The 15,002-nt window shown below is 39.1% G+C and overlaps 1 protein-coding gene across 1 annotated transcript in view; it reads right to left on the reverse strand.

Moving 5' to 3' along the window:
- Positions 1 to 762: 762 nt before the first annotated feature.
- LOC133656819 (glycine N-acyltransferase-like protein 3) overlaps positions 763 to 15,002 on the reverse strand; it is a 34,710-nt gene continuing 20,470 nt past the window's right edge. Inside the window, exons 3-7 of the mRNA XM_062057666.1 lie at positions 6,139 to 6,296; positions 5,926 to 6,033; positions 5,714 to 5,825; positions 2,547 to 2,679; positions 763 to 2,449 (exon numbers count right to left, since the gene is read on the reverse strand). Of these exons, the coding sequence (XP_061913650.1) occupies positions 2,050 to 2,449; positions 2,547 to 2,679; positions 5,714 to 5,825; positions 5,926 to 6,033; positions 6,139 to 6,213 (828 nt within the window). The 5' untranslated portion in view covers positions 6,214 to 6,296 and the 3' untranslated portion in view covers positions 763 to 2,049. The remainder of the gene's footprint in view (positions 2,450 to 2,546; positions 2,680 to 5,713; positions 5,826 to 5,925; positions 6,034 to 6,138; positions 6,297 to 15,002) is intronic.

Here is a 15,002-nt window from a genome sequence, read left to right on the forward strand (position 1 = left end):
TTACTCAGCTCAAGACGCAAAAATTGCATACTTAAAGAATTGTTTTTCATATGAGGAATATTTTAGTAATTTATATTCAATGTGAATAAAACAAACGTAAATAAGAAATACAAACCCCGTTTCCATATGAGTTGGGAAATTGTGTTAGATGTAAATATAAACGGAATACAATGATTTATAACAATCCTCTTTGGTCCGGAGGACACGACGTCCACAGTTTCCAAAAACAATTTGAAATGTGGACTCGTCAGACCACAGAACACTTTTCCATTTGTATCACTCCATCTTAGATGAGCTCAGGCCCAGCAAAGCCGACGGCGTTTCTGGGTGTTGTTGATAAACGGTTTTCACCTTGCATAGGAGAGTTTTAACTTGCACTTACAGATGTAGCGACCAACTGTAGTTACTGACAGTGGGTTTCTGAAGTGTTCCTGAGCCCATGTGGGGATATCCTTTACACACTGATGTCGCTTGTTGATGCAGTACAGCCTGAGGGATCGAAGGTCACGGGCTTAGCTGCTTACGTGCAGTGATTTCTCCAGATTCTCTGAACCCTTTGATGATATTACAGACTGTAGATGGTGAAATCCCTAAATTCCTTGCAATAGCTGGTTGAGAAAGGTTTTTCTTAAACTGTTCAACAATTTGCTCACGCATTTGTTGACAAAATGGTGACCCTCGCCCCATTCTTGTTTGTGAATGACTGAGCATTTCATGGAATCTACTTTTATACCCAATCATGGCACCCACCTGTTCCCAATTTGCCTGTTCACCTGTGGGATGTTCCAAATAAGTGTTTGATGAGCATTCCTCAACTTTATCAGTATTTGTTGCCACCTTTCCCAACGTCTTTGTCACGTGTTGCTGGCATCAAATTCTAAAGTTAATGATTATTTGCAAAATTTTTTTTTTTTTTATCAGTTTGAACATCAAATATGCTGTCTTTGTAGCATATTCAACTGAATATGGGTTGAAAATGATTTGCAAATCATTGTATTTGTCATGTCTGTGTGATCATGTTTTGTTTTAGTCATGTTCGGTTTTGTTTTTGGACTCCTTGTGCACTTTTGTTTGTGTTGTCACCATAGTAACCCATTAGTTTTCACCTGTCATGTCACGCACCTGTTTCACGTTTAGAGTCACGCACCTGTTTTCACTGATCATGTCACTATTTAAGCCTGTCTGTTTCTGTTGTTCGTCCTGGTGACATCCTCTATTATTTCATCCATGCTACTGCTACCCACGAGATTAATGTTTATTATAGTTTATTCTTCATGCCATTGCCAAGTAAGTTTTTGTTATTGTTCATAGTTTTTTGCCTTTGTGCATGTCTTTTGTTTTCATAGTCAAGTTTTTTACCTCTGCTGTGAGCGCCTTTTGTTTGTACTTTTTTTGAGTTTGAATTAAAAATGTATTTAAATTCACGTCTTGCCCGTGCCAACTTTCCGTTGCCTTCTGAAAAAACAAACCCACAGGACCAAGTCATGACAGTATTCCGTTTATATTTACATCTAACACAATTTCCCAACTCAAATGGAAACGGGGTTTGTACTAGAGGACACCAAAATGCATCAATTAAAAATAAGTTTAATCAACCTTTTAAGTCCTCTAGCAGCTACAAAATAATAAAATGTTGATGCTGAAAAGACGATTTGTCAAAATGTATTTATTTATTTCTGACCATCCAATTATGTAGACGCACACACGTAGGATTCTCGTCTGTCCATCGTCTGTCTGTGCAGCGCAAGCACTGATCCTGCAGCCATGTGTGGAACTGTCAGTGTACACGTCTTTCTGACACGTGCTGAATAAAACGCAAAATAGTGCTCGCAAAATGGTGATGACTGTTGATTAATTTACATTGCATGTGTTAAGTAATTATATTTGCATTTTTGTCTTATAAATCAGGACCTAAATGTCCTTCTGGATTGGCCATGACAATTTATTATATCAACACAAAGTTCACAACAATTCAGGAAACCGCTGAAAAGTGATCTATCTGATTATTGTGTAAGTTGCGTGTGTTAGCTTCTATACAGGACAAACATTTTAGATGTTGTACTCAAACCATACATCTCTATATGACGGATCCTCAGTAAATCCCAAGTTTTTGAAAAGATTTTTGGATTGAACATTCTCCTCATCAATTTGGCAGAACACTGGGTAGCCGTCAGCAAAGAGTCTGCGGGCCATGGCATGGACCAACACTGTGGCATAGCCTTTTCGTCTGTACTTGGGCAGCGTATACAAAACCCCGATTGCCAAGTAGTCATACACCAGAATCCAGGATACTGGCTGACCCTGATCATCAGTGATGCAGTATGATGGGAAGTTGCTGATGAGAAACGTAATATAGTTGTATCCACGTTCATCCCCGCCATACTTCCAGGTTCGATTCACCAGGTCAACATGGGAATGATTGAGAGATGAAATCTTGGATTCAACCTCACTGTAGAAACAAAGACGAAAATGTTGCAGTGGTATCTCGTTAATTAATAAACAAATACACTAAATTGTATGTTTGAGTGTTTTTATAATCAACTAACCTGCCAAAAGTTGGTTTAAGCAGAAAGGTACTGTCTGGTAAATACATAGAATGTGTCGCTGACAAGCGTCTGTAGCTGACTTGTCTGTTGGTTGAAACTTCTTTGAGCATGGACGTGAAAGAAACATTACACACTGCAATCAAATGTACATCTAGTAAGCCTTGATGCTTGAATTTAGACAGTTCAGAGAGAATAATGATGTTCTGCGTACATTTAAGACATTACTGTACATACTACAGCATGGGTGTTAAACGTATGGCCCTCGGGCCGGATCAGGCCCGCAAACAGGTTTTGTCCGGCCCGCGGGATGAGTTTGCTAAGTATAAAAATTGACCTGAAATTTTTGAATAAAGAAACAGCTGTTCTAAATGTGTCCACTGGATGTCAAGATAGCAATTCTTTGTATTTTTGTACAAACCCCGTTTCCATATGAGTTGGGAAATTGTGTAACATACAACAATTTGCAAATAATTTTCAACCCATATTCAGTTGAATATGCTACAAAGACAACATATTTGATGTTCAAACTGATAAACATTTTTTTTTTTGCAAATAATCATTAACTTTAGAATTTGATGCCAGCAACACGTGACAAAGAAGTTGGGAAAGGTGGCAATAAATACTGATAAAGTTGAGGAATGCTCATCAAACACTTATTTGGAACATCCCACAGGTGAACAGGCAAATTGGGAACAGGTGGGTGCCATGAATGGGTATAAAAGTAGATTCCATGAAATGCTCAGTCATTCACAAACAAGGATGGGGTGAGGGTCACCACTTTGTCAACAAATGCGTGAGCAAATTGTTGAACAGTTTAAGAAAAACCTTTCTCAACCAGCTATTGCAAAGAATTTAGGGATTTCACCATCTACGGTCCGTAATATCATCAAAGGGTTCAGAAAATCTGGAGAAATCACTGCACGTAAGCAGCTAAGCCCGTGACCTTCGATCCCTCCGGCTGTACTGCATAAACAAGCGACATCAGTGTGTAAAGGATATCACCACATGGGCTCAGGAACACTTCAGAAACCCACTGTCAGTAACTACAGTTGGTCGCTACATATGTAAGTGGAAGTTAAAACTCTCCTATGCAAGGCGAAAACCGTTTATCAACAACACCCAGAAACGCTGTCGGCTTCGCTGGGCCTGAGCTCATCTGAGATGGACTGATACAAAGTGGAAAAGTGTTCTGTGGTCTGACGAGTCCACATTTCCAATTGTTTTTGGAAACTGTGGACGTCGTGTCCTCCGGACCAAAGAGGAAAATAACCATCCGGATTGTTATAGGCGCAAAGTTGAAAATCCAGCATCTGTGATGGTATGGGGGTGTATTAGTGCCCAAGACATGGGTAACTTACACATCTGTGAAGGCGCCATTAATGCTGAAAAGTACATACAGGTTATGGAGCAACATATGTTGCCATCCAAGCAACGTTACCATTGACGCCCCTGCTTATTTCAACAAGACAATGCCAAGCCACGTGTTACATCAACGTTGCTTCATAGTAAAAGAGTGCGGGTACTAGACTGGCCTGCCTGTAGTCCAGACCTGTCTCCCATTGAAAATGTGTGGCGCATTATTAAGCCTAAAATACCACAACGGAGACCCCCGGACTGTTGAACAACTTAAGCTGTACATCAAGCAAAAATGGGAAAGAATTCCACCTGAGAAGCTTAAAAAATGTGTCTCCTCAGTTTCCAAACGTTTACTGAGTGTTGTTAAAAGGAAAGGCCATGTAACACAGTGGTGAACATGCCCTTTCCCAACTACTTTGGCACGTGTTGCAGCCATGAAATTCTAAGTTAATTTGCAAAAAAAAAATAAAGTTTATGAGTTGGAACATCAAATATCTTGTCTTAGTATTGCATTTAATTGAATATGGGTTGAAAAGGATTTGCAAATCATTGTATTCCGTTTATATTTACATCTAACACAATTTCTCAACTCATATGGAAATGGGGTTTGTAGATGATGCTACATATGTACAAAATAAACCACATGATGTTAGTGCACCAGTCAAGGAAAATGATGAAACTACATCAATAACATACTGTAATTTGATTGTGATATAATTTTTTTTATTTTGATAGAATGAAAATTAACACCAATGAGTTGACTGATGAACATTATCACATTATTTATTTAGAAAATATAAATAACGACAAATAAAGTATATATACAGGTAATTGTAAAAAAAACAAAAACAAACAACAACAACATTATGATTTGTACAATTTCAGAATGTGCTTGTTTTATTTTTAAACAAAACAATCTGAAGTTGTCTTTATTTTTAAGTTATCGTGCTGTGATTTTACCAGTCCGGTCCACTTGGGAGTACATTTTTCTCCAATGTGGTCCCCGATCTAAAATGAGTTTGACACCACTATACTTCAGTATATAGTTAGACACTGTATCTGTATCAGCACTCAAAGCTGAACATACAGTAAATAGACCTTATTACACACTGAGTGCAGGTGCGCTGGCAGACAAAGTAAAGATGCTGCATAACAATGAATAGGAAGTGAACACTAGAAAATAAGAGCGCAGGACAGGAACTAAAAGCTAAACATAGCAAGAACCAACACAATGACTAATTTACAAAATACATTTATAACCCAGATACATTGACAAATTAATTAAAAAAAATTAAATCACTATGTCATACATGAATACAAATAAAATATTTGTTTATGAAATACTATTAAATTTATGTTTATCATTTTTCATGATGATAATTTTGCTTCATGATGATTTTAACAGATATGGTTATGTTCTCTTCCGCCTCTCCTGAGCTCACGTCACTGACTGTAAAGCTGAACTTGTCCAGCGTAGTAAATGACACATTTAAGATAACAACAACATAACACAAGGAATGGAGGACACAAACGTTAGCAACAGTAGCATAGCAATGTGAGAGTCAGGGCTAACACTACAATCAAATTTTGACAGCAACATCATGCTAGGTTAGCCTTGCTTCTGAAGTAAAACAACATCAAATTGACAATTCCTGTAGCTGAATGACGGACAGTGGGCAGAGCTCCAGGCTACATTTCAGGACATGTAGCAAATATTTGTTGTTGTTGTTGTTGTTCTTTTTCTCAATACAAAGTGCAGGATTATGGCTTGCTGAAAATAACCAAACTCTTGCATTATGAATGTTCCTTACCTCCCGGAATATAAGTGCTCCAGTCCATTATATCTTCCTCCGTTAGCATTTTTTTCAAAACCTGCTCGTCCGTGCAGTAAATTTTCGTGTCTGGCACAAACGTAAATGCTTGCTTTATGTGAAAAAACAGAAACAAAATATTGTCATCAATGGGTATGAAACCAATGGATAATATTATAATATAATGGTGTTATATTGGGATACAGACTTACCTCTCGGTCAGGACGAGACATGATGGCCTGAAAATCTGGCCACTGATCAACGACAAACTGTACATTACTTGGTTTGTTTCGATTGAAAGCATATAAGAATCCATAGACCTACAAAGATAGAAATGGATCAGCTGTGACTTACAAGCAAAAACAAATTTGATTATTTTTTTCAGTAAAGGATTGATGAAAATGTTCAAATGTTGGCAGGTATACCTGAAAACTCCTGGGTAAGTATTTCAGCAGAACTCTCTCTGCAATCAGTACTTCTTCTTTTTGCAAAATCTTCATCTTTGGGCACAACAGATTGCTTTAAACATTGACTTTCATTTGTCATTACTTTGAAATAATTCAGCAGTTCAGATGTCATCAATCTGCAAAACAAATCACTTTATTATTTTTGTGCCACGCAGATCTCTGTACTTGTTTCCTTGATGGGATTTATGACTTTTTAAAAGGAGCCGGATCTGGAAGAGCCGTTCCTTTCAAAGAGACGTTCAACAGACTGGCTCATTATTATTTATTAAGTTTTTCTTTTTTTTAATCAAGGAAACAATCACTAACACCAGTAATACGAAAAGATGTAGATCAGAATGATTACATCTACACAAATATTACTCCATCATTGGGAATTATTCTTAAATATTAGCTATAATTTATTTTGTGTTGTGTTTTATTGTGAACATTCCAATTGACAGTGCAATGTTTTGTTGACATCCAAGTTCAGAGGTGTCAAACGTACGGCCTGACAGGTTTAATCCGGCCCGCAAGATCAGTTTGCTAAATATAAATATGAGCTCTATTTTTTTAATGAAATAAACTGCTGTTCTAAATATGTCCACTGGATGTCGCAATAGCAATTCAAGTGTAACCCACATCACACATGACAGTGTTTGAAGATGACGTTTCAGCTGATTTTAAGCACTCTCTGGATTGGCTGCCAGTACTCCAATCAGCGCAGGTGCAAGCAAACAGTTGCTCCTGTTGTGTTAGGATCCGCTGCCCGGATCATAGTTTGTTTACGTTTTCAAGTCACATGTGTTTTCAGCACCTTGTGTTTGTTTGTTTCTGTTGCCATGACGGCAGATTGTGCTCAGCTGCCTCTGGTTAGTGTTCGAGACGCTCACCTGTTGTCCGGGCACTAATCAGAGGGCTATTTAGTCTTTGCCCTGGCCTCACTCGGTCTGGCTTCCTAATTTGCTTTTACGCAACAGCTAACGACCACTTTGTTTCCTGCTAGCTTTCATGCTATGTTATTTTTTGCTTGCTAGCTCCCACGCTAGCCCCTTTGTTTTTTGTCTTCCGTGCTATGAGCACGTTTTTGTTTTTTCCTGTCTGATTTATTTGCTGAAATAAATCATTTTCCTACCTGCAAGCTGTGTCCGAAGCCGTCTGCATCTCTGGGAGAACACCTCGCACCACGATGCAACCCCGTCGTTACATGTTGAGGCTGGCAGCAGACGGCAGCAGTATATGGCGGCAGAGGGCGCACATTGCCTTATTTCATTGTAATTTATCTACTCAACGGATAAAATAACGAAACGGTAAGATGCAAAGACTTAAGTCAACTTGACCATAATTTTTTTAGTTAGAGTTCCATGCAGCGCTCGCAATTTGTTGAATGCACAGTGCGCACCCTGAACTCCATTCTAAAAATGTGTGTTTCTACATTTGTTGTGTTTGTTCTCTTTTGTTTTATGCTTAAATCTACCATGTTCACATTGGTTTAGTTAGTAGTTATGTTACCTTGATTTCGGCTATGGTGTCATTTTGATAATTACTATTTTCGATATAATTGTAATATTTGAATGATGATAAATGAATGTGTTGCGGCAGTTGCAGATTTCACCAATACTTTCAATTGCTTTTCCAAATGTTTTCAATGGTGAACTGCCAACATGAGAGTCCTAAACGGGAAGTGCATAAAGTTTAATGGCTTTGTAAAAACACTGAAGCCAAGTCTAAGTTCATTGTGTTCTTCATGGTGTTTTTGAAACTCCACCAATTTTTTCCTCAAAATTGTCAACTAACTTGAAGTGTTTTGCCATGAGGAGTATCTGTAATGTGTACATTTTCCAAATGTGCTTGTGCTATTTTTGGCTGAAGTAAGACAAAGAAAACAAGCTGAAGTTTTCTTTATTTTTAAGTTTTAATGCCATGATTTTACCAGTCCGGCCCACGTGGGAATAGATTTTCCTTGATGCAGCCCCTGAACTAAAATGAGTTTGACACCCCTGCCCCAGTTACTCGATGGTGCTAAACAGCGCCTCGTGGCAGCAGCGCTGCGCACCTCCCGACCTGACTTCTTCGTTTAAAGGGTTAGTCTCGTCGCGTGGAGGACGAAACTTTAAGTCAGGGGTGAGGGAGACTCACCCAGGTACAGTAGAGGTGCGAAGAAAAGTAACCGATTTAGTATTGCACAAGGAACTAAACCCTCTACCTTGTAGCCGCCCCCTCTTCTGGTTAGTTGCATTTGGTCAGGACCCGGGGTAATTCACCCATCTTATCTAGCGACGGGAAGTAGGACCCTGGTTTGAATTTTCCTTCACCTAAAAAATGTGTAGCATTTTAACAATGTAGAACAAAAATACACAAATAATAAGCAGTGTTGGGTTAGTTACTGAAAACCAGTAACTAGTTACAATTACTAGTTACTTTATTTCAAAAGTAACTCAGTTACTAACTCAGTTACTTACACCAAAAAGTAATGCGTTACTGTGAAAAATAACTATTTAGTTACTTATTTTTTTTCCCCCTTTTTTTTTTAAGGCTCCCATTAATGCCCTTTTAGCCTTCATTTCAGTACTGTTATTGCACCGGAGAATAATACAATGTATTGATCAACTTGACATGCATTTGCATCACTGAACTCTGCTAAACAATGTGGTCTACATACAACATACAAACAATGTGGTCTACATACAACACACAAACAATGTGGTCTACATACAACACACAAACAATGTGTTCTACGTACAACACACAAACAATGTGGTCTACATACAACACACAAACAATGTGGTCTACATACAACACACAAACAATGTGGTCTACATACAACACACAAACAATGTGGTCTACATACAACACACAAAAAATGTGGTCTACATACAACACACAAACAATGTGGTCTACATACAACACACAAACAATGTGGTCTACATACAACACACAAACAATGTGCTCTACATACAACACACAAAGACAAAGATATGTTTCAAAGGGCCAATTTATTTCAGGCCTGAACAAATTGACAAAACTATTTTAAATAGCTGCAACATAATGGCACTTTAACTTTAACTTTAAGTAGATAGGATCTTTGATCCAAGACACAACTTACATTTAACTAAAATGTTATTTTCTTTGTGCTCGACAAAAGAAAAGTAGTGAGAATGTTAAGACACTCGACTTCTGGCTTCACCATGATGTCATGTTAGTTGTTATGAGAGTAGCGTATGTGTGTGTGTGTGTGGCCCTTTAAAATATGACAGCATGTGGGTGAGTGACGTCAGTGAGTGAGTGGGCGAGAGAAGTGAGTGCGTGCAGGTTCTCTAGCTTGGTGGATGGCTGCGTCCAATAAAGTCACAAAGTTGCAACAAACCGCCGGGCTCGTCATTCACCCTCAGCTGTAAAGACCCTCTTCCGGGTAAAGTGAAGGTTGTTAGTACATATACGTCTCCCCTGCGCCCCTCGACTACGGTATGAGAGCCCCCCCCCGCCCCCACCCACACAAAGCGCCTCTTCTTTTCGACCGGAGCGCTGCAATAAAACACACTACATAAAAAATAACGTAAAATAACGCAGTAACGCATCATGTAGTAACGGTAACTGAGTTACTGAATATAAAAAATAACGCGTTAGATTACTAGTTACCGCCGAAACTAACTAACTAAACTACTTTGTAACGCTTTAGTCCCAACACTGATAATAAGTAAGAATAAAACACATTAATGGATATAAAAAGTTTAAATAACCAGTGACAAAGGATATTTTGAGAGGTGCGAAGGGTATTTGTTTGGTGAATAATGGTAAAGGATGCCTAAGCAAGTGTTTGGCACACTCATTAGCTGTCTTAATATTTTGTTGTTTTTCAGAACTCTGCCAGCATGCAAAATGTTTATTTTATGAGGTAGGCTAAGTTGTTTTTGTTTACCACTTAAGAGAGCTTTGAGCATGTCTTTAAGTGAGAGTTTTAAGCATATCTGATAATAGTTGCCAGTTGCCAGTCAGCTGGGCAATTGCAGACGCTAAATTTGCATGTGCATAAAAAGACAGTTCCCAAGGCAATGGCTCAGAATTAGGAATCGGTTCTCACCGTTTACTTAAAAGAGCTGCTCGAAAGACTCGATTCATTTGCAAACGTCACATCTCTGTTATTAACACACACACACACAAAAAATCAACCTTGAGGAAAAGACGGACCTGGAAATAATAGTAATTATTAGGGATGCAAAAGTATTGTAAATACCGCATTATTGCGGTTTCAAAGTTTTCACAAACAAGGAAACAAGAAATGCCAGTAGTTATTTTCCTGGCACTATTGAACAAACCGGTTAGAATAACTTAGAATTGGGCTGGAGTTGCAAGACATGTAAACTACCACACAACACCAAGGTGGATGGCACCGGGAAAAGTCAAGACGGTACGTATCCAAAAAAAATCTCGGGAAGCGATTCCACAAGGAGTGGAATCGCCGAGTGCCATCCAGCTGTTAAGGTGCTGCTTAAGTAGTGGGAAGATTGGAAACAGCTGTGCACGTCTCACAACTCCGCCCACAAGGGGAACGCAGGAACTCTAGGAGGAAGGAGAAATGTAAGAGCCAAGCTTCTTAGAATTACTCCTAAGAAGTCTGCTAAGAGTTGACTTAAGAGTAAATAAATTCTTCGCTGAAAGCTGCACTTAAAAGTTAGTTATCAAGTGTCTTACTCACACTTTCAGCGAAGTGTAGGACTGAATCTTAAGTGTCACACTCAGAGCTGAATTACGACATTACTATGTGCCGTAAACGGAATTTTAGGTGACGTCATTTCTGTGTCCATAGAAATGACCAATCACGGAAGGGAATCCCCTTGTCTAAGAATAAAGAAATATCTTAGAAATATTTAAGTGGACAATGGGAGTGTATATTTTGACAATAAACTACAAAATAATACAAAACAAACAAACAATATTGGCAATGAATCAAAAATAAATCTTTCCTTTTTGTTGCACCTTTCCTGCTTCCTGCTCCCAGACCGTAACAAAGAGGCAGGGGAGACACTTCTCCAGGATGTCTTCACTTTACCCGGCAGTGGGTCTCCACAGCGGACGACTTTAGAGTGAATGATGAGTCCGGCGATTAGTTGCAAATCTTGCTTTATTGATTGCTTGCACACAGCCAATCCAACACAAAACAAACTAGTCCCCGCTCGCACTCACAATACCGCTCCCTCTCTTCTCTCGCCCACACACTCACTGACGTCACTCACCTCACATGCTGTAAAGTAGCGTATGTGTGTGCCACACACATACGCTACTCTCATAACATTTTCTTTCCAATTCATTAATTAGGCAACTCATTTGAAACTGGTGTGGGTGGCTCTATATATACTAGTCCACTGCAGCCACATGCAGAAATCAACAAGGAATGGAAAATTATTAAATCTGTGACAAAAATAATACCTGCTCTGTCTAAACGATACCGTTTGATCAGCTGCTCGTCATTAAACAAAGATGAACGTTCGCGCACGTCTCTCGCCTCAGTGCCATCCCCTGCTGGCAACTCCTAACCACTTAAGACACCTCTGAAGGTCTCTTAAATATCGTGGAGAGTAGGAGTGATTCTTAGACTTAAGAACGTTGATAAAAAGCTTTTATTCTTAAGTTTGAGAGTAGGACTAAATTTCGCAAAATTTCAGGACTTAAGTGTAAAATGGCACTCTAAGAAGCTTGATAAGTACGGCCCCTGGGGCCGTGCTTATCAAGCTTCTTAGAATTACTCCTAAGAAGTCTGCTAAGAGTTGACTTAAGAGTAAATAAATTATTCGCTGAAAGCTGCACTTAAAAGTTAGTTATCAAGCGTCTTACTCACACTTTCAGCGAAGTGTAGGACTGAATCTTAAGTGTCACACTCAGAGCTGAATTACGACATTACTATGTGCCATAAACGGAATTTTAGGTGACGTCATTTCTGTGTCCATAGAAATGACCAATCACGGAATGGAATCCGTTGTCTAAGAATAAAGAAATATCTTGGAAATATTTAAGTGGACAATGGGAGTGTATATTTTGACAATAAACTACAAAATAATACAAAACAAACTAGTCCCCGCCGGCACTCACGCTACCGCTCCCTCTCTTCTATCGCCCACACACTCACTGACGTCACTCACCTCACGGCCACACACATACGCTACTGTCATAACATTTTCTTTCCAATTCATTAATTAGGCAACTAATTTGAAACTGGTGTGCGTGGCTCTATATATACTAGCCCACTGCAGACACATGCAGAAATCAACAAGGAATCGAAAAGTATTAAATCTGTGACAAAAATAATATCCGCTCTGTCTAAACGATACCGTTTGATCAGCTGCTCGTCATCAAAAAAAAACAAAACATTGTTCCGTTCCCTGAATGTTCGCGCACGTCTCTCTTGCCTCAGTGCCATCCCCTGCTGGCAACTCCTAACCACTTAAGACACCTCTGAAGGTCTCTTAAATATCGTGGAGAGTAGGAGTGATTCTTAGACTTAAGAACGTTGATAAAAAGCTTTTATTCTTAAGTTTGAGAGTAGGACTAAATTTCGCAAATTCTCAGGACTTAAGTGTAAAATGGCACTCTAAGAAGCTTGATAAGTACGGCCCCTGGTCTACTGCACCAACAAGGGAAAACTGAAAATACAAACCACAAGGGTGCAGCAGGGGCTGACAATATTAAGTTGTACATATCTATTATAACTGAAATCCGTTACAAAAACAGCCTTGGTGGCATGAGACAACTAAAAGGAGATACTATATGGGGTTGGCATGGCATAGAAATAAACTTTTGTAATTGTGTTAAAAGGCTGTGAAATAGTGGTGTAAATGCACTATTTACTTTAAATAAAAGTATTTAAGTAAATCAAAAGTGATAAATCACTGTCATCAAATTAAATGGATTAACCCTTAAAAACGATATGACATAGGAATCATTCTGGCATTTGACTACAAAAAAAGGTCATGGATAAAACTACAAATACCATCTGCAGGGGTCATCAATCATTCTGACGTATGGAGTACAACTAAAATGGCGGAGGTCTTTAGAGAACTACACAACAAAACGGCGGCTGGATATGACGTAGATCTACTTACGGTTTTATTTGACCCCTTAATGAGTGGCACTGGGTGTGACGTCACCCCCCTTCCCTCCCTTAATATGTTTTTCAGTATGATCCCTGCCCCCTTTAGGTCATAACTCATTGTCAATCCAATCTCAAGCCAAACATGTGAGGCATTTTTATAAAATTTTCCTCGTAACAGCATGTTTATAATGTCAGTTTAAAAACACTAAACCAGGGGTGTCAAACTCATTTTAGCTCGGCTGGAGGAAAATCTGTGCACTATTAAAATCATGGCATGATAACTAAAAAATAAAGACAACTTCAGATTGTTTTCTTTGTCTTACTTTGGCCAAAAATACAACACACACATTCTGAAAATATTACAAAACATATATTGAAAAAAACTACCGCTAGCGGTAAAGTTTAGATCCATAAAGGAAAAAAGAAAGTGAATGAATGTTTATAACTGAATACATTTACATATGCATACAAATGTGTTGACAACACTAAATTGGTCCTATAGTGTGTGAATGTGAGTGTGAATGTTGTTGTCTATCTGTGTTGGCCCTGCGATGAGGTGGCGACTTGTGCAGGGTGTACCCCGCCTTCTGCCGGAATGCAGCTGAGATAGGCTCCAGCACCCCCCGCGACTCCGAGAGGGACAAGCGGTAGGAAATGGATGGATGGATAAAAATGTGTTTTCTTTTGTATTATTATTTTTTCATGAATTAAGTAACGTTTATGACAACCTTTTTCCGAAACACAATATAGAATGTGAGATATAACAGGATAATGCATACATTTATCATTTGTTTTCAATACGCTTACAAAAAAAGTGGGACCCCAAAAATGTACTGTGGGACCCTCTCAGACTTGATGGGGTCCCTGGGACCCCATTTTGAAAATTTCTAGCGCCAACACTGATGGAGTACTGGTGTGTGCAAAACAGCAGCATGCGGCTCTAATACTAATCAAATATCATCCCGGGGACCATAGATAATGGATTTGTGGGCCGGATCTGGCCCGCGGGCCTTGACTTTGACACCCCTGCACTAAACTGAACGCTTTTTACGTTTGCTTGTTGAAACAATGTTTCTTTACTGTTCTTTGCAGTTTAAAAATATATCTTGTTAGTAATAAATAGGATTACAGCATTTAAGCATTAGGTTTTTGCTTATTTATAGTGTGTTCCAGTGGCAGATGCTGGTCTCTCAAGGAGGGGAAGCTCAATTTCGGCCTCCATCATGAAATGTGTTGGTTTATTAATACCGTAATTTCCGGACTATAAGCCGCTACTTTTTCCCCTCGTTCTGGTCCCTGCGGCTTATACAACGGTGCGGCTTATTTACGGCCTGTTCTTCTCCGACACCGACGAAGAGGATTTCGGTGGTTTTAGTACGCAGGAGGAAGACGATGACACAATGATTAAAGACTGACTTTTCATATACCGGTAGGCTGGTTATTTTGATAACGTACATGCGAGCACTTTGTATTACTTTGCACCGTTGTATTATTTGTACTCTGCACGAATGCTGTTCGCCATGTCAAAGATGTGAAAGTTTGATTGAATGATTGAAAGATTTATAGTTAATAAATGGGACGCTTTGCGTTCCCAAACAGTCATCTCTGTCCCGACAATCCCCTCCGTGGTAGCAGGAACCCCTATATACTACGGTAATTACACATCAAAACCCTGCGGCTTATAGTCGGGTGCGGCTTATATATGGAGCAATCTGTATTTTCCCCTAAATTTAGCTGGTGCGGCTTATAGTCCGGAAAT

This window comes from Entelurus aequoreus, linkage group LG09 (genome assembly GCF_033978785.1).
Source record: "Entelurus aequoreus isolate RoL-2023_Sb linkage group LG09, RoL_Eaeq_v1.1, whole genome shotgun sequence".
Classification (NCBI taxonomy): Eukaryota; Metazoa; Chordata; class Actinopteri; order Syngnathiformes; family Syngnathidae; genus Entelurus; species Entelurus aequoreus.